This window comes from Mixophyes fleayi, chromosome 1, assembly GCF_038048845.1.
Source record: "Mixophyes fleayi isolate aMixFle1 chromosome 1, aMixFle1.hap1, whole genome shotgun sequence".
In the NCBI taxonomy this organism is placed as follows: Eukaryota; Metazoa; Chordata; class Amphibia; order Anura; family Limnodynastidae; genus Mixophyes; species Mixophyes fleayi.
In genome coordinates, this window is record NC_134402.1 from 66,912,658 (window position 1) to 66,933,841 (window position 21,184).

Below are 21,184 nucleotides of genomic sequence, written 5' to 3' on the forward strand. Positions count from 1 at the left end.
ATTGGCCACTTGTGGGCAAATCAGACTTCAAATCTAGACAACTAAGAGTTGACTGTGGGATATATGGGAGCAATTGTACATTTTAGGCATATAGAGATATAGTTCCATGATTTGTGCTCTGTTAATGAAAATTGGAGAATTGATTTCAAAGTCTAAGAGAGTGTCTTTTAATAAATAACTCTTGGTCCCTATGAAAGGCAGTGCCAAATATAAATGAATACAGTTCTTTTCATGAAGTGGAGCTCTTAGTGATAATGCAGGGGGATGCTGCATGGTTTTAGAAAGTGGTTTTGGACTGGGAATTGTCTGGCTCCTCATTCAAAGGCAACGTCATAGGTATAGACTTGTGGGAAGCGTTAAGTGATCAGCAGCAGAGGAGAGAGGCTCTGCCCTCACTTGCTACTTGTAATAATAGTCTTAATGGAAGAGGCGCTCAATCAATATATCAAGACAGCTGTTTACAGATTATTATAATGGAGCCTAAACTACTTATTTTTCCTTTCATTGTGGAGTTAAAAAAAATCTCGATAAATGTCTATACAGCTAAGGTTATGTATCTGTAAATGTAAAAATAGGAGCGCTTGTACAAACACCCAGTACTCAAGGGATCCCACAGCATCAGCATCGAGGATATCGTGATTCTACTGCAAACTGCTCTATTAAATTGTTCATAAGATGGCCGGAGAGTGTTAAAGTGCTACTGTTCTATGTTACTTAAAGGCCAAAGGAGTGTGTTGGCAGAGAGGACAGCTGGACCAAGTGCCTCCCTGTCTGTGGATGATTTTCACCTTCAACAGAGCATCAGTGAGTGGATATGTCATCCCTCTTGAAGGAGGACATGAAGAAGAAACTTTTTAAACCTCAAGGACACACTTTGTACGAGTTCATTGAAACAAAGTCCAAATTCAAGGAGAAGTTTTATCTGTGCACATCAGGTAATACCCTATACATCAATTATGCATGTCAATGCTTAACGGTTACCAAGCTTCATTTAATATCTCTTAAATTACTATTATTATTATTATTATTTATCTGTCCGTGCTTTGTTAAGATGTGTTGATTGGAGCATTTACAATTCTGAATGCAGTTACAGGTGAATATTACACAGCCCAGTTATATATTCTAAAATAATAACAAAATCTTTGTGTACAATTTAAAATAGTGAATTGATCAACTATATGGGATAAGGCAAGGGCTTCATTATAACATTTTTATTTACATTATGCTTAAATAAGTCTATTGAACAAAAATGTTATTTGGAGTAAGAAAAACAGGACTTTGATCATTTCTTTGTATTAAATGTGATTTTATTATGATACTTACTTACAATAACAGCAGTGTATACGGGCGGTAGTAGTAGATACTGTTAATAAAGACTGAACTGACTTGTGCAGATTGAACACAAGCACAACAGCATCGGAGATGTAATTTCACATCAACTTTTACCTACTATATTAATTGATAAATTGATTCTCTTTTTTTCTCGCAAGTTAACCATTTTTTTTTTAACTTAATGTGATTTACAGATAGATGTTAATTACACATTTCTGTTTACATAGTATAAATCTGAGTCTTTGCCTGTAGAGAAGCACTGTTCTGTATGCTATATGTTTGGCTGTGATACAGTAACAGTGAATGCTATTTTTCTTATTAACCTGCAGTTATTTTCTTACTATATAAATGCAGTCACTGACTCACTTACAATATGTAATCCAGGGGATCTTTAAAAAAATATTAACACATTACCAAGGATAAATCCAGGACAAGAACTGTGTTTAAGTTTTGAATGAAGAAAGTAATTTATTTTAAATATTTAACTTTTAGCTGAAAATTAGGTATGTTGCTTTAATTAAAATGTGACTGAGAGGAAAGTAGGTACTTAAAAAGATTACTAAAAGAGTATGATTAATAACTAGTTTATTCATTCTCAATACACAATAGTTTTACAAAAGATGATTATGAAAACCCTTTGTTTAATCTATTTAAGCTAATGTCAAATTACATTAATTTATGAAGATTTAGAAATGCTATCATGAAAATTATATAACTTAAATTGATGTTGTATCTTTTAAATATATCTTTCTATGTAACTGTTAAAAGCATATAGTTAATAGCTATTTCATATCTATGTTCCCATCTAAATTGCTTGATCATTTTTAACGAACATGTAAATAAGTTGCTACTTCTTCTTTATCGCATAGTTAGGGATATATTTACTAAACTGCAGGTTTGAAAAAGTGGAGATGTTGCCTCTGGCAACCAATCAGATTCTAGTTATCAATTATTTAGTACATTCTACACAATGACAGCTAGAATCTGATTGGTTGCTATAGGCGACATCTCCACTTTTTCAAACATGGCATTTAGTAAATATACCCCTTAGAGTCAGTCTAATTGAGAGAATGAAACAGGAGATTTTTTAAAACATAGTGAAATTGTACACACAATGATTTCAAATCTACAGAACAGAGAGAAAAATATTACAATGACTGTTTGTTGTAATATTGTTAACAGACAGTGCCTCATATTTAAAATTTTAACTAAACAGTTCATGATCAAAGCAGGACGGTGGCTTAGTGGTTAGCACTTCTGCCTCACAACACTAGGGTCATGAGTTCAATTCCTGACCATGGCCTTATCTGTGTGGAGTTTGTATGTTCTCCCTGTGTTTGCGTGGGTTTCCTCCTACACTCCAAAAACATACTATTAGGTTAATTGGCGGCTATAAAATTGACCTTAGTCTTTCTTGGTCTGTCTGTTGGGGAATTTAGACTGTAATGGGGCAGGAACTGGTGTAAGTTCACTGTACATCACTGCAGTGGCAATATATATATATATATATATATATATATATATAAAGGAATAAAGGAAACACGGCGCCACATGGTGTATTACCACAATATATTAATGTAGTAAGAGAGAGTAAAGTGGAGGAGTCAGAGATGTACTCAAGGATAATAACTTCTCTCCAGTAGGGCTAATGAAACCAAAAGGGTGAATAGATATATACAAAAGTGACAGCACACTGTGTTCAATGCCACCAATGTAATCACCAATAAACATAAAACTGCGTACCAGATAAAAGAACCAGAAGATGTATGAATCAGTTCAATGGAAAACTCCAAATCTGTGCAGCTGTTTCCAGTAACGTCACTCATCCAAATGTACAATTCTGTTAGGACTGTAACTTCAGCATCATAGGAGCAATATAAAAAAACTCATATAGTGTAATATTGTAAAAACTCAGATTTTACTAATAAAATAGTAAGTATCACACTTACATAAAAACACAAGGTAACAAACATATATTGGTATCTTTAGGTACTCATCTGGGATGTAATCAGAGATGTATGCATAGATATCAATCAGCTCATATATAAATCTCTGCAGCGCTCCCACCACACTAGTACCACGATATCCAAACAGATGATGGAAAGGTCCTTAGATACTCCTCACATATATATGTAGCTGATGATTAAATCATGGCAAGCAATATGTTTAGATTAAAAAGTTTCATTTTCAAATACACCAAATGAACTGTGACAATACTATTGCTTAGTAGTAACAATAGGGAGAGGTTTAAACAGAAATAGAATATTGGTTTAGGAGGCTTGCTGAGCACATCTTTTTATCAATATTTTACATAACTTTCTTTGAAGTTAAGGAATTCAAAAGGTAAAACAGCATAAACTGGCAAAGATACCTGAATATAGTAGGCTAGAGATAACATTTGTGTGTAAATCCGCTTTTCAGTACAGTTCTCTAGATGAATGTATATTTTGTAGTGCTAATTACATATACAACATTTAATATGATCATTTAATAAAAATTAAAAGGAATTATATGTATATTAAATTCCAATGCACATCATGAATGCAATAAGAAGTTCTGCGTTCAAACCCACCTGTAAGTAACTTAGAACGTCTCCCATAAAACCTTGAAGGTCATAAACAAAGCGTGCGTGGGGCACGACACAAGGCACAGCCTAGTTTTGCACTAGTGCATTTCCATGGCCTTGTCAGCGTACATCCAGGTGCACGTCTACTCTCCACACTCAGGACCAGCTGCTGAAAAGTAAAACTGTGATTCAAGAGAGGGGAATAAATCTTTAGAGGTGCTCGAAGCGAAAATATAAACATCACATCAGAGCCTAAACTCCACCCATGTCAGTACCACCCACTTCAATTAAATACATGTCTCAGTTTTTCTCCTAAAACACTACTTGGGTTAACCTTAATTATGGCTTAAATTAATCATGCAAGGCAGGCTGTTTTTATTACACGTCAGCTTTATGTGTGTGAAGCTTTTTATTACATGGCTCACAGAGCACTTAGATATGCTCTAGCTTGCAAAAGGCAGGGATCAGATTTCGACTTATACTTTTAATGGAACTTATGCGGTCACTCTACTCCAGGTAACGTAATACACTTACTTATCATACTTACCTACTATCAGAAGGCGACGTCCGGGAGAGGGGCGTGACTAATGGGTGGGAGGGGGCGGGGTGCCGCAAATCACGTCATTCGGCCCTGCTTTCACTAGTAAAATGACATTTTTGTCACGAGGACAAGGCCAAAATGACGCGATTCTTGGTGAATCGCGTCATTTTGAGAGGGAAGTCCCGTGATGCGGGAGAAATGCCAGCTCTCGCGGGAGCCCAGGAGACTGACCGGACTTTCCGGGAGAGTTGGCAAGTTTGCTTTATATATAAAATTTCCACCTGTTGTAAAACAGTCAACATGCACAGTGCACTGTTTGAAATAAAAAAGCACTTTAAAAAAAAAAAAATTTTACAAAAAGATCTCTTGCAAATGCGGGGTCCCCTGCCATGGTGAAACCAAGCCGCAGAATGGTCAGCTCAGGGCTGGTGCATCTATGGGGGAGCCCGCTGTTTTTTGTATGCTCTTCACAAAGGCAATCAATCCCATGCTGAAAATTGCACACACACAAAATAACCTTTCATTGAATAAACTAAAACCTTTGTTCATCACTTAACTCAAATGTTTTTAAAATCATCTTTTCTTCTTTCTTGATCTGTGATAATCGAAAAGAAAAAAGAACAAACAAACAATAATCCAAACAATCCCCTCAAAATTAAAAACAAAACTGAACACACACTACGGTTGATCGAAATTGATTATATCTGGGATCAGGGCCGTCTTAACAGCATTATAGGACCCTGGAAAAAGCAGTGCACTGTGGCCCTACCTACACAACCACTCACAGGAATAAAAATGTAAATTATCGATAAAGCAAAGTTTATATTTATTGGTAACTTCAACAAAATCAGTGTTTAAACATTAAACAACATGCTGTACAACAGATATTAATCCACATAAACGTTTGGACAATGTAACATGAGCCCTGAAGTTGAAAAACAAGAAATTCAGCGTAAAAATTGCACTCAGTTGGTAAATCATACAGACGGAGATGGCACCGAATAAAATTACTATGAATTATTTATTATTAATCAAGTGTGCAACACAAACATTTGCAAAATTTCTTTGCAGAGAATTACTTTATAATTGGATTGAAGTCAATGGTCTTCAGGATGTAATTTTCCATATACATGAGTGAAAACCAGTTCATCGCTGTTGCCCCACGCATTGTGCTGCAAAGCTGATTTTTTATCAGTTTCAGTATTGAAAATGAACGTTCTCCTGCATAGTTAGGTTTGAAGGTTCTGAATAAATCCCCCGGAATAATATACTGATAAGTTGACAAGCCTATGGGGCCCCTATGCTCATGACAACTGCACATGCGTTAAGACAGCTCTATCTGGGATTTTCCAAAGCTGGCCACTTGTGATTGGCTTCCTGAGACTCCTCTTCACCAGCCATCCTATCAAAAGCAGCTCACTTGGGAGGAAGTAAATTCTTTCATTTATATAATGGTGAATGGGGGTTGTGGGGAGTATTTTTTGCAATTAAAATGTATTTTAAATTGTGTGTGTTGGTTTTCAGTACACTGTTGGTAGAGGGGGGCATGCTGTATTTTGTCCCCTCACACCCATACCCACATAAAAGCACCAGCCTTGGTTTTGACAGTAGCAGAATGACCCCACACTCATGGTCTCCTTGTTATTGTGGATAATCAACCCAAGCTGTCTAGTGCTAGAGCTGGCTGGGCATTTTATGAGTGGCCAGGCTGCCTGTTTTTCAATTAACTATTGTTTTATTTTAAATGGTTTACTGTGCATGTGAACTGTTTTATCCCATTGAAAATATAGGACACACCTAATATAATAATCTGCGCCTTCTTCATAGGTCACTAGTTCACTAGGAACACCTTCACTCCAACCAATTCCTTCCCTCTGCCCCCACATCCCTATGCTCTCTGTTGGAAATCTATGTACGTTTGCACAAATTGAAACATATGGCAGGTCCTAATATTTGTGCTATGGAGCCTCCATGTTGTACTTCATAAATAACCTCCACGCAATACATTTTCTTTATTAATTTATTTTTACATCAATAATTTTTATTAAAGAAATATTTTTGAACAATAGTGGTACAGAAAGCAGACAAGAGCATAAAGGAGAGAAATAACCTTTGGGGGAGAAACAAAAAGGGGATGGGACATTTTCAACTTTATATATGTACAAATGTAATATAACATCAGTCTACAGTCGGTGAATAGCAGGTACCACTGCAAACACAAAGCATGCGCTTCATGATTGAGGCCCACAGTATATGCAAAACTTTAATTTCAATATTTATTTTGAAATACATATTAGTTTTAGCTTCCAACAAATAGAAATGAGAAGATGTTGGATGTCTATTGACTGAATATTAATATTTTTATAATATTGTTTTAGTTTATACATTACTAGCAGAATACCTGGCGTTGCCCGGGATTTAAAGAATGTTTATTTACAAAAATCAATCTAAATATTAACCATACATGTAAATATCATGTTAAAATTGGACCAGTAGAAGGTGAAAAGTGAAAATGTAAAACTGTATTTGAACTGTATATGATGGAACGAACCAATAAACAATTACTTCAAAACAGCTTGATAAACTATATTTCTCGGTTCTCGTTTCTCGTTTCTTCATTTTCTTTTCTTTCGTGGCATTTTATTATTTCAAGTTCATGCGTACCAGGAAAGAACAATAAAGTATTAAGGAAGATAATATGTGCACAACTGCTAACACATTTGTAAAAGAAAAGAAAAATACATAGGAAGACAGAAGGACAGCAGTGTCCAGGCCTCAGCTAGAGCCACTGTTGCCATGGTGACGTGGCATCAACTTCCTGTATGCCATGAGGTTAGATAGTTATATGTGTAATGTGCAGTGATGAGCAGCAGGGGCCTCAGCTTTTGTTGGGGCTGCTGTTCTCATGGTGACGCTGTCACAGCCGCTTCCTCTTATTTTTCCGCCGTGGCCCGAATTACCCGAGATCCTCCGCAGTGTTAAAAACTGTGGATTTGTATACAAAGATAGAAGGACAGCAGTATATAGGCCTTGCCTTGTTTTTGGGGCCACCGTTGCCTGGGATTTTAAGAATGAACCTGTAGAGATTTAAGTAATATGCCCCCACAAAATTTGTTGTCAGATTAAAAGTCATATGTGTACCAAGTTTGGTGTAAATTGTTCCAGACATTCCAGAGTTATGGTCGTTTTCGATGATTTTTAGATGTTACCCCCCTCGCCACCCCCACCCTTAGGAGTGCTAGGGGTGTCTTGCCCCCACAATATTTGTTGTCAGACTGTAAGTCATTTCTGTACCAGGTTTGGTGTAAATTGTTCCAGACATTCCAGAGTTATGGTCGTTTTCGATGATTTTTAGGTGTTATCCCCCTCGCCACCCCCACCCTTAGGAGTGCTAGGGGTGTCTTGCCCCCACAATATTTGTTGTCAGACTGTAAGTCATATGTGTACCAGGTTTGGTGTAAATTGTTCCAGACATTCCAGAGTTATGGTCGTTTTCGATGATTTTTAGGTGTTACCCCCCTCGCCACCTCCACCCTTAGGAGTGCTAGGGGTGTCTTGTCCCCACAATATTTGTTGTCAGACTGTAAGTCATTTCTGTACCAGGTTTGGTGTAAATTGTTCCAGACATTCCAGAGTTATGGTCGTTTTCGATGATTTTTAGGTGTTACCCCCCTCGCCACCCCCACCCTTAGGAGTGCTAGGGGTGTCTTGCCCCCACAATATTTTTTATCAGACTGTAAGTCATATGTGTACCAGGTTTGGTGTAAATTGTTCCAGACATTCCAGAGTTATGGTCGTTTTCGATGATTTTTAGATGTTACCCCCCTCGCCACCCCCACCCTTAGGAGTGCTAGGGGTGTCTTGCCCCCACAATATTTGCTGTCAGATTAAAAGTCATATGTGTACCAAGTTTGGTGTAAATTGTTCTAGACATTCCAGAGTTATGGTCGTTTTCGATGATTTTTAGATGTTACCCCCCTCGCCACCCCCACCCTTAGGAGTGCTAGGGGTGTCTTGCCCCCACAATATTTGTTGTCAGACTGTAAGTCATATGTGTACCAGGTTTGGTGTAAATTGTTCCAGACATTCCAGAGTTATGGTCGTTTTCGATGATTTTTAGGTGTTACCCCCCTCGCCACCCCCACCCTTAGGAGTGCTAGGGGTGTCTTGTCCCCACAATATTTGTTGTCAGACTGTAAGTCATTTCTGTACCAGGTTTGGTGTAAATTGTTCCAGACATTCCAGAGTTATGGTCGTTTTCGATGATTTTTAGGTGTTACCCCCCTCGCCACCCCCACCCTTAGGAGTGCTAGGGGTGTCTTGCCCCCACAATATTTTTTATCAGACTGTAAGTCATATGTGTACCAGGTTTGGTGTAAATTGTTCCAGACATTCCAGAGTTATGGTCGTTTTCGATGATTTTTAGATGTTACCCCCCTCGCCACCCCCACCCTTAGGAGTGCTAGGGGTGTCTTGCCCCCACAATATTTGCTGTCAGATTAAAAGTCATATGTGTACCAAGTTTGGTGTAAATTGTTCTAGACATTCCAGAGTTATGGTCGTTTTCGATGATTTTTAGATGTTACCCCCCTCGCCACCCCCACCCTTAGGAGTGCTAGGGGTGTCCTGCCCCCACAATATTTGTTGTCAGACTGTAAGTCATATGTGTACCAGGTTTGGTGTAAATTGTTCCAGACATTCCAGAGTTATGGTCGTTTTCGATGATTTTTAGGTGTTACCCCCCTCCCACCCCCACCCCGTAATGAATTTCAATTTCAAATTTTTTTAGTTGCCTCCGTCATGTTTTAATACACTCGTATGCAAAATTTCATGATCTTTGCTTGAAAAATGTGGATTTGTATAGAAAGACAGACAGAAGGACAGAAGGACAAATTTTCTCTTTTATATATTAGATTTAAATAAGAAATTAATATGTCTCAGTCAGCTCCATTTTATTGATCTGGTCTATTTACCAAAACGCATTGGACATCAATGCCCTGGACAGTTTCATTGAAGGTCAGTAAGGCCACCATCAGGTTGAAATGAGAGGAGCTGTGTATGGGACCCAAGAATTTGATGGTAAAAAGTGTGACAATGCTCCAAAGGTCTATAGTGACAGCTTAGAGCTTGGGAGTGCTGGATCTCCGCTCTGCCAATTACTTATCACCATGAGGAAGAGCCACCAGTGGCTGTCATAGCTAGCCACTAGAATGGAGGTCTGCTTTAAACACTAGCCACCAGACTGGAGCTCTGCTTTAAACACTAGCCACCAGACTGGAGCTCTGCTTTAAACACTAGCCACCAGATTGGAAATCTGTTTTAAACAATAGTTATAAGATTCAAGGTCTGACTTGTATGCTAATTATCAGATTCAAAGTCTGTACTCAGTTGCCCCCACGGCTTTTGCACGTAGTAGTTGAGACTTATTTATAGAATATATATGGCTCCAGGAATATATTTGGAAACACTAATCAAACCATACAGAGGATAGTATAAAAAAATGCACGTACTCACATAAGCAGCAATAAGGTCCTGTGTCTAAGCAGATGTCTGGCTGGCGGCAATACACAGAATGGTCAAGTCCAAGTAAAAGAGCAGGGCAACTATTCAGAGAATGGTCAAAATACAAGACAACAATCCAGGGAAAGGTCAGAGTCAGGCAAAGGTGAGAACTGAAACCAGGAAACAGTACCAAGATTCAGGCATCTTCAGACTCCCAGTAGCAGGAGACTTACTATCTTCACAGGCAGTGAATGAAACAGCTGCCTGCACTAAAAAAGGTGCAAGTAGATGAAACAAAACTTTAGGAGAAAAGCCCCTCTGCAACCAATATGCTGCGGTGCAGTCATGTGACTGCACCACTCTATGCTTCCTGCCAAGCTGCTCAGCAGCCTCTAAAGTAGCTGTGCACCCAGGTTGAATCTACACAGAGCAGTGGTGTACATCTGTGCCCTTCACTCTTGCCAGCAGATTGGAGAACAGATCTCCTTTATACACAAGCCACAAGATGGAATCTGCTTTGTATACTAACCACCAGATCCACCATTTGCCTTATATACTACCACCTAGTTGGGGTCTCTGTTGTACACTAACCACCAGGCTAGGATCCACATTGGGCAACTGCCACCAGAATGGGTTCTGTATTGTACACTTGCCACCATAAAAACATTGAATTTTTAGGCTGCTCAGAACAACTGAAATATTTAGTTTGCTCATTTAAATACCTGGATTTTTATTTTAAAACAAAACCACAATAAGCTCAGTTTTGAGTACTAACCACCAGAATGTGCTCTGTATCATAGTCACCGGAATGAAGGGAGGAATAGATGGTGGCCTTGTTAACAAGTTATAGGGGCCCTAAAACTTCTGATGGTGGCTCTGAAGGTAGAATACATCTGGATGTGAGAATCCCTACAAATAAGCAAATTACTTTGTTTTAAATTGAACAGTGTGTATTATAAGGAATAATGTACTTACTGCCAAATAAAAAAATATATTAAAACACTCTCTAAAAACTAGTCTACATTTGAATATAACAAAACTTGTAGCTTTTAAAGATACAGCCCTGTGTACTACAAGCTGAAAACTGTTTCTGATACTTTTACTGTGTGTGTGTATTGAACATTGCTCTAAAATGTCCACCTCAATTCATTTACAGATATGATCTTACTAATTTACCTGAAAATCAAATACTGTTCTTTCCGGTTTTCTCACCACCCTGACTGCTGAAATAGGAGTCAATATATTATAAATGGGAGACATTGACACAAAATCAAGTCCACTCTTTTTCCCTGTCACTTCAGAGTGGCCCATGAGTAAAGTTTATGTACATTTCAGGCAGTTGGTTCATGTATACATCATTTTCAAAGGCACTGTATAGCTGTGTACTTTTGTCTTTCAGTGACAAAGGAGGATGAAGTTCACATATCATTGGTAAAACATTACAGAGTATGTCTAGATGAAAAGTATGAAGTGGCTGAGATGTGGCTGCTTAAAGATCTCGTGTGCATTGATGGGAAGGAACCAGAAACTGTAAGTGTTTGATTTTTAATTCAATTTTTAATTCAATTTACCTATACAATAGGGCTGAAAAGTGCAATTGAAGGCTTATACAGATTATAAAAATGTACTTTATTATCTCAAAATACCAATTAATGATACATAATCAGTTTTCATCTAATGGACATATTACATAATACCTTGAGCACACTATATTGTGAATAGAACGTAGTCTCCCAATGTTCCCTCCGCTCAGAAGAGATCATGTCATATCTCTACCTGCTGTCTACCAAATAATGGCTTCCAATGCCTACTACAGCCCCTCAGTGCTCACGAGGGGAGCTGGGATGAAGGAACGAGATATTTTACATTTCAAAGTCCACCTGGAGTAATGTATCAAAATACAAATGGGCGATATCATAACCAGTGTTAAATAAAATTGTCTCTGGGTACAGTCCTGAAAATATCGAAGTTCTCATCCTGGCCTTTGGACCGATCTAAATAACAAGCAGATTTTCTTACTAGTATTATTTTCAAAAGGTCTCCCTCATCAATTGGTAAATTCAGTTCTATCCTCAACAATTAACAGCCTAAGGCAGTGGTTCCCAAACTGTGTGTCTAGGCTCCCTGGGGTGCCTCTGCCAGGGCCATTGGTAAGCAAGGCGGGGGACTACTTGGTAGTTATTTTGGCTTAGGGGTGCCTTGAAAAAATTATGGAGACCCTAAGGGTGCCTTGAACTGAAAAAGTTTGGGATCCACTGGCCTAAGGACTTATCTGTACATTCATATACAAACAACAAATTTAAAGCAATCAAGTTAAATGCTGTGAGTCCCAAATTACTTTCTACCTTGTGTACTTATTTTTGTATGAGTTGATAATATGGTAATGTAATTTTTATATTCTTCAGGACAACCCCCATTTCGACATGAAGTTTGACGAAGTCTGCAACGTGGAAGCCTACAGCTGTGCCTCAAAATATGCCTTTGCTCGAAGTTTAATTAAACTGAACACTCTCTATACCAAGAAGGACATCAAAGTTATTAATTTTGACTCTTCCTACATAGAAGATGGAATAATGTGGTCTTCAAACAATGGGGACTGTTTAGTACTTATGAGAATATGCTTTTATGCATCTAATCTCCTGTGCCTATCATTATGTCCTATGCCATAGGCAACATGGGTAACAATGATTAGGTCACCTAATTCAGGATCTAATAAAAGTCACATGGGAACGGACGTTAAGCCTGTCTAGATTAACAGGGGTAGTGTTAGAGCATGCACAGATAAGGATCTAGATTTAATGAGTTATGTGAGTGTAATTGTTACTTTATGAAGTGGTAATATAATGCAAAATTAGTTAAAAGTAAGAGTTTCCTTAAATCAAAGGATGAATTGTTTAATGTAATGAAAAACACAAAAATAAGTATCGACGGGATTAAATATTTTGCAAGACTGATGTTGATGATTGTTAGAAACTGACGACAAAGTAGAAGAAAGAAAGAAATGATCCTAAGGGGCACTCGAATGGACCAGAAAATATCTGAAAATACTGTTAAATATATCTTTATTGATTGAACTAAAATTGTAATAGCGAAATATTAAAAAATGTGTGTGGAGTACAATTGAAAGAAATACACTGATAAAATAGACAATGCTAATTGTCAAGTCGCGTCACTACTAACAAATTTATAATTAGATACCATATATTTGGCCATGAATACAAGTCATTGAAATAATCAAATGAAATTTTGGTAGATCCACTACCAAAATGGATTAGATACTAAGATTATAGATCCCAAACATATGAGGATTCTAATCAAATATCATTTGATTATTTCAATGACTCGTATTCATGGCCAAATATATGGTATCTAATTATAAATTTGTAAGCAGTGACGCGGCTTGACAATTAGCATTGTCTATTTTATCAGTGTATTTCTTTCAATTGTACTCCACACACATTTTTTAATATTTCGCTATTACAATTTTAGTTCAATCAATAAAGATATATTTAACAGTATTTTCAGATATTTTCTGGTCCATTCGAGTGCCCCTTAGGATCATTTCTTTCTTTCTTCTACTTTGTGGTCATTAATATTATGATCGGGTGCACCCTTCCCACATGAGGATAGTAACTATCATCCCAGCTTTATTAGCGTATTTATCATAGTGGAAGTGTAATGGACCACCTAGTGCGGTCTCTTTTTCTTTAGTGCTACGATTGTTAGAAACTACACACACCAAAAATAAGACTGAAAAAAAAAGCAGGCTTTCCATTTTCTGAGCAACCAGAATTTGGCACCATATGTGTTTATCCAAATTGGCATTGAGTCAACTGTTAAAGATACTGAAAAAAATTCATCTTAAAGTAGACATAGGGGGGTATTCAATTGTCAGCGAGGTTTTTTATTTGACCGTGATAAGTCATTTTAACGCTGTTTTTTATAATTTTCGAGCGGGTTAACTTTACCCGCAATTCAATTCCATTTTTAACGCTATGTGTTTTTTTCATGAAACGGTCCTCTCGCGCTCCAGTAGAAGGTCTATTGAAAGTATAGGGTGTGCGAGAGGCAGCCGCGTTAAAAGCTATTCAATTGTTTTTTAACGTGGCGGGTAAAACAGGAAAATATGCTCCTTTTATCTCGCACCTCCTTGGGGTGTGTTAAAAATAAAAAACGTCTGAAAAGTATTTGAAATCATGTAAAAATGTGTAAAAAAAAAAAAGTTAAACTTATGTTTATCACTAATGCCTAACTTGTGTAAGTTGATTTTCTTGTGAAAAAATAATGAAATAAAAAAAAAATTAAATCGCTAATTAATTATATTTATGTATGTTTTTGGTACAAATATGAATGTAGTAATGTGTTTTAACATGGTATAGATGATTGTATTGTAAAAACTAGTTAAATTAAAAAATATGCTAAAGAAAGTACTGTAATGTAGATATTATCAATGTGTAATGCAATCTAATGTATGGAAATGTATGCAAAACCTTTATTTTGTGTTATACATGACCGCGTTAACACTCCCCTTCACTCCCCTAAAATCTCGCGAACACAAGTTTTAACACGCGGGGGCAGCATTCCCTCTTTTTCAATTGAATTGCACGAGTTTTCCCGCTGCGCTAACTCAAAATGGTCTCTATTGCCGTCAAAAACCCGCGGGAGATTTTTTTTTTGTACCCGGCAGGGGAAAAAAAAACTCGCTACCAATTGAATACCCCCCTTAGACTTCTAAAGCCATACACATGGCAACGGTGCCAGTGTTCAACCCAGAAATCCACCACACCAGATTTTGATTTGATATGATAGGCCCACACACAGCACAATGGATGGCCAATTTGGTTGGAATTCACTCAACTGGCAAATTAAAGTGGCAGAGTTTGTTTAAATTACATTTTATTTACAAAGCTAAGCAAAAGTAAACACGTTCCACACTAATGGAAAAGTTATTTACCTAAGGCTTTCTTGTTCTTAAAGTCCACCAATCCGCAACAAGGCACAATGTATAGGGTGCCCTACCCTCTGCAGTACTTTGCTGCCCCTACATGGTCCAGTATTAAAAAAAAGTCTTCTCCTTTATTATATAGGCACATAAATGGGAAATAATGCTGTCAGGCTATGTTTAATTGAAATGCAAGCATAGCATTGCTTCCAGATGTGTACAGAGCAGGGGAGCCTATTTTATACATGAATCCTTTGTAGTCTTCTTGCAGGTAGACACATACTTACCTTATAATAAGTCTGGGTGGTCATTTTATATCTTGCTAACATTACTGTTCATGGATTTTTACTACAGTAGTTATATCTGTTTCAATTGCTGACACTAAGGCCCGGTCTTCTTTATTGTTATTACCAGTGGTGGAAGTTGGCTGGTATACAGTGGTATGTCATACCACCACTTCTCCTACTGCCTTCACTGTAACACTATCACATTCCATTCACTTACGTTTTCTATACCGCCACTTCTAAATTTCCACTTTGAACACCGGTTGTTAGTAAAATCAAATACAAATGTCTTTGGAGATAATGGATGAACTTTTTTTTATCTGGGATAAAATAAATTTTGGCAATTGCTTTTTCCTTTATATATTTAGTTTGAGTTTGTTATTATTAACAAATTGTGATATATAAGATCTTATAAACACGGCTGTAGTTTTTATGGCTTTTTTATGTTTGCTTTTTAATATTGCTTTCTTCAGTGGTCCTCTAGATAAGCTCACTAAGACACTTATTAGCATGGGACAGGTTTTTGGCAAAGCTTATTCATTATTATTATTATTATTACGGATTATTATTAAACATTTTAAAATATGATAGCTCGTCATTTGGGGGTAGGTAAAATATATTACAGTTCACACATGGCTGATTGTGCTACCTTTTAGCACAGATATTCATTCCTCATTTTTAAAGAGCTAGGAGTTGACTTTGTTGGTGAGACTTTACTGCATACTTGCTGTGAGGAAACGGGGTGCTACTGTACTGAGAACTTTGTATTCATCACCCTTTTCTCACAGTTTAATGTACTTTTTAATCCTTGGCCCAGTCTAAGTATATACACCAGAGCATCAGTGTATTATGTGTATTATTATTTCATGTTAATAGGTACATTTTGCCCTTGCTATTACCTGCAATATTGTATGTAGTATAAATATAAAGAATATTGCCATACTCTGTTAAACTAACAGGACAGCAACAGTCATTTTGCTAGTGTTAGCTAATGTAACTACCATTTATCTGAAAAGTTCATTGTTATGAGGGGCTACTTAGATTTGGTTTGTAATCAGAAAAATGTCTGAGTTAACTAGCTGGCAGCCCATGTTAATTAGCTAGGTTAACAGGTAATCTGAGAGGTAATGAGGTTAGAACTGGTAAATGATATGGAATGTGCCTTCACAGTAATATATTGGGTGAAATAGCATTGGGAAATGTATCAATATGTATCAATATAAATGTTATTGTATCAAAATGTATCACAGATTCAGATGCCGTAACACTGCTGATACAATGTGTCAAAAGTCTTATTGTTTCATATAATCGTGCAGTGTCATTCCCTGGTGTAATATTGTAACCTCATGTTTAGTGTATCCAGCCAAAATAGCTAATTGAGTTAAGCCATTCTATTGTATAATCAAGGTAACAGGGACAGTATGTCTAGCAGCTAGTGTCGCTGCTGTAAGGGGGAGGTTTGACACATTTGACCCTACTTCCTGTGTATACAAGGAAGAATATAGGGAGAGCAGAATGTCAAGGGAGCTATTCTAGCTTGGAGGATCCTGGTGTACAAGACATCAGTGAAGAGGACTCTGTGCCAGGCATTGTGGTGCCGCTGTAGGGAAGCCTACCAGGACAGGGTCGGTGTGAGCCAGTAACCCAGGCTGGGAGACACCATAACTGTTTTGCTAAACGATAGTGGTAATATTGCTGGAGGATAAGACTCTGAAAGAGACCGAGATTATTACTTTGGAGTGCTGATTGCAAGAGGCTGCTGGAGGATACATGCTACCATTACCTTGTATCTTGTGAACGTCTTGTGGTGTTGTGCTGTCGCAATAAAGTCTTATTTTGGATATATTCTGGTCTACCCGAGTGAGTTGAATCCCACAGAGGGTAACTGCCATCCCAGCTATGGGTGGTATCCTCACATTTGCCTACTCCCCTGGAACTCCCGGGAGGCTCCCGAATTTCAGGAAGTCCTCCCGGACTCCCGGAAGAGTAGGCAAACCTCCCGGATTCTCCAAAATTCACGGCATTGAATGGTGGGGGTGGGGCTTAATCGTGCCATTAGGCCCCGCCCCCGCTGTTCAATGCTGTAAATTTCGGCATTGTATAGTGTGGGCGAGGCTATGGTAACGTGGCAACGTCACCACGCCCCCTCCTACCCCCTGACTTCTTGACTTCTCATCCAGGATATCCCGGGTGAGAAGTTTTGCCAGTTGACAAGTATGCTTTACTGCAATATTCTTGTTATGTGGGATCATTTCTAGCTTCTAAATTCAGTGGCTGCTATATTAGCTTTTCAACTCTGTAGGTTGGCTTCATACTTTTCTGCATTTGTTAGATCCTAAATTCTTCCTGTGACAGTGTGATGCAGTAGCAACAATTCATGGCGTACAGTAGGGAGTAGAGTTACAAAAGCTCATGTTTGGTGGCAGTTTTAAACATGCAGTTGAGCTATCTTGCCATTCAGAACATAAGAGGGGGGGTGGGGGGGACTTATGAATTAGTAAGGCAATCATTATTTATTGATTAAGTGGCAAAATTTAAAATTAACTTATGGGACAAATTATATTTTTCATTATTAAGAGGGCAATACTATTGCATTATGTATTATTATGTATTATGTATTGCATTATGGGGCCAAAATGTATATATAATTAAATTAAGGGGCAATAGTATTTGATTGCTAATGAAAATAATTATTTATGATGCACAAACATATTGCCCCCATAATATAATAATACAATAATATTGCCCCCTTAATATAATGAAAAATAAAATTTGCCCCAAAAGTTCATTTGAAAAGGATTTTTACCCATAATCAATAAATAATGATTGCCCCTATCACAGCCTCTATTGGCTGCTTTGCTGGCAGTTTTCCCCGACAATTTATCAACAGCAGCTTAGTAGTAAATCTATATTTACTGCTAGAATTTAAGGCTGCTTTACTCTAAATTTTGCTCGGTAATATATCTAAGTATTACAGAAGATGTTTACATGTTTGCTGACCTCCACCAATATTCAGATATTGCAGTATGTGTGGCCCCAAAACAATATAATGTCCGATAATCATCCAATAGACATTAATCAGATTAACATCAGGCATATTGTATAATAAGTTTCTGACTGCACTACCAGGTCCAAGGTACCTTGTTATCGCCTGAGCAGCCAAACCTTGTCTAATGTGGTCACCAATGTTTGTAGTTTGATAGGACTTTTATTCTAGTGGTTAAGCTGTCTTTGTATCAGCGCTTTACAATTATTACAATTGTATGACAAAGAGTAACAGGAATAAAAGCCCTGGAAACCAAACAAGGGTTCTGAGTTTCAAATCCATACAGATCGTAAAAAGTAATGTAAAATTCAAACAAAAATGCAATGTCTAAATTTTTTCTACATAGAGTTTAAAATGTGAAAACATGAAATATGTACATAATCTTAATTAAGAAGTTTCACGGCAAAAGGAAATATATACACTATTGTTATGGTCTCTTTCATCTGCTTATCTCCCAGCTGTCCTGATTTCAGTGGGACAGTCCCGATCTTGGGGCTCTGTCCCACTGACTCGCCCGGTGACATGTTTGTCTCGTTGGTGGAAGCGTTGGGAAAGGGAGAATTCTAATGGCAACCTAGTGCTATACAGCATTCGGCAGCCCTCTAGGGGCATGGCCACGCCTCCATATTGACATGTTTGTCCCATTGGTGGAAGCATTGGGAAAGGGAGAATTCTAATGGGCAACCTAGTGCTTTACAGTGCTTGGCAGCCCTCTAGGGGCATGGCCATGCCTCCATATTGATGTGGCCACGTCCCCTGCCCCGCTACTGGGAAGTGACATGTTGGGAGGTATGCAATTGTATTGTTATATCTCATGTACCATTTGGAGAATTGTTTGGATTATATCACAGTTTGCAAAACAGTGAATAACAATGAATTTAAACTTAAAATAATGCTACAATGCAGAAGCAGCCACATTTAAAGCTGCATTACACCTAATCTCTAAAGTGTACTCACTGCTCCTTCCCCTTCCAGGACCTCGGGAACTGCGTCATACAACCAATTTTCCCAGAGCTCCTCCAATTCTGTAATCTATGACCACTAAAAGTTTTAGGTTTGTCACATTAAAATGGCTACTGAGGGGATTGTGAGTGGATTGGTCCACCCACTCACATATCACAGCATTATGCAGGAGAGTGAGATGAATCACAGAGACCTGGGAAACAGTGTTGCATTGAGAAGTACCCTTGGCGGGACTGGGGGGCTGGAGGGAACCGGTGAGCAAAATTTAGAGTAAAGCAGCCTTAAATTCTAGCAGTAAAATGCTACTTAAACGAGCATTTAGGAGGACTGCTACCTAGGAATTTGGAAAGCAGACTTTATTGTGTGCATAATTTTAAGCATAAGCAATTGGTAACTGTTGATAATAAAGATGCACCAAATCTACAGTTCATGGTGTGACTGAATATAATATTCAGACTAAGGGCTAGATTTACTAAATGGCGGGTTTGAAAAAGTGGAGATGTTGCCTATGGCAACCAATCAGATTCTAGCTTTCATTTATTTAGTGCATTCTACAAAATGACAGCTAGAATCTGATTGGTTGCCATAGGCAACATCCCCACTTTTTCAAACCCGCAGTTTAGTAAATATACCCCCTAAGGGCTAGATTTACTAAGCTGCGGGTTTGAAAAAGTGGAGATGTTGCCTATAGCAACCAATCAGATTCTAGCTTTCATTTATTTAGTACTGTCTACAAAATGACAGCTAGAATCTGATTGGTTGCTATAGGCAACATCCCCACTTTTTCAAGCCCGCAGCTTAGTAAATCTAGCCCTAAATCTTGATTCTGAATTGAATTCAAAATGTAATTTACATAGGAAAATGAAGAATTTATATATATTTATATATATATATATATATATATATATATATTGTGGCAAGAGCCCGCTACTGCAGAAGCACACGCGTACAACTTCTTCCTTTTTATGGTTCTTTATTGTCAGGATGGTAATAATGTTATGACACCGTATACTTGCACAGCAATTATGGAAACCCTCAACGCTTACTATACATAGTCCAGCTCTCTGTCCAGATCAGCCAGCTAGCCCAGCGTTGATCTCCCTGAACAATGAAACAAGCAGGGTTTTATACCTGACACTCTTCCCACATGCCTAGCTTGATGGACAGGTGGCACACCCACCTTCATTTTAAAAGGAAACGCCCATCCCTGGCTCTGTTTAGACTATCAGACCCACCCTGTCTGTTTGCTGAGAGGAAGCAGCTTTTAAATCATGTAAGTAAACCAATTTTAAACTACACATATGTTTTTACCTGGTTTAATCTCCACCTAGGTACATAACTGTGCCAATGTTTTACTCTACTTCCCTGCTTTCTCTGCATATTGCCAGCTAAATGCCTCCTTTTGTTACAATATATATATATATAAATATAAACAACAAAGTGTAATTATTACTGTACCTCCTCAAACACAGCATTTGATTGGTCGAACATACACAGAACTAGGATTCCTAAACTGAATCTTGGATGCAGTACATCCCTGGTAAGAACAACAAAATATTTTATATAAATAAACTCCTGTAACTAACCTGTTCAATTAACTTTTCTTTTTCTGTGGAAGACTCTCTAAGTTCAATAAACCTTTAACTGTAGTTGTCTCAATTTTCAACTCTTCTTCTCTAAGATATATAATGGATAATTAGAAAAAAAAAGAAAAGAAAACATAATTGTTTAATATTACAACAATGACACATGAATTAAAGTGGAGGTATCATGACTCTGGAGCCCTACCACTTTCACCTGTCTATATTGTTACACAAACACACACGAATATCTACTTCAATGCACATGACACAAACACATACATATACAGTATCTTACAATAACATAATCATCACTTGTTGTTAAGACCAAACACAATGTGGAAGACGTGTGATCTTCGTGACCATGAGATGGGTGGTTTGAGAAACTGCTGATCTGGGATTTTCATACACAACAGCCTCTAGAGTTT

General features: G+C 37.7%; 1 protein-coding gene across 1 annotated transcript; it reads left to right on the forward strand.

Annotated features, from left to right (window-relative positions):
* The first annotated feature begins 814 nt into the window (after window positions 1–814).
* Window positions 815–12,766, forward strand: EXOC1L (exocyst complex component 1 like). The gene is made up of 3 exons (XM_075189385.1): window positions 815–935; window positions 11,341–11,471; window positions 12,347–12,766. Exons 1-3 carry the CDS (start codon window positions 815–817, stop codon window positions 12,608–12,610), a joined length of 516 nt encoding a protein of 171 aa, XP_075045486.1. The 3' UTR covers window positions 12,611–12,766.
* Window positions 12,767–21,184: the final 8,418 nt, after the last annotated feature.

What these genes read in the sequence shown, in the direction of transcription:
- EXOC1L (XM_075189385.1), top strand. Translation starts at nt 815, where the DNA reads ATGTCATCCCTCTTGAAGGAGGACATGAAGAAGAAACTTTTTAAACCT. An exon ending in GTTTTATCTGTGCACATCAG is followed by an intron (nt 936 to 11,340) that starts GTAATACCCTAT and finishes TTTGTCTTTCAG; the next exon opens with TGACAAAGGAGGATGAAGTT. An exon ending in ATGGGAAGGAACCAGAAACT is followed by an intron (nt 11,472 to 12,346) that starts GTAAGTGTTTGA and finishes TATATTCTTCAG; the next exon opens with GACAACCCCCATTTCGACAT.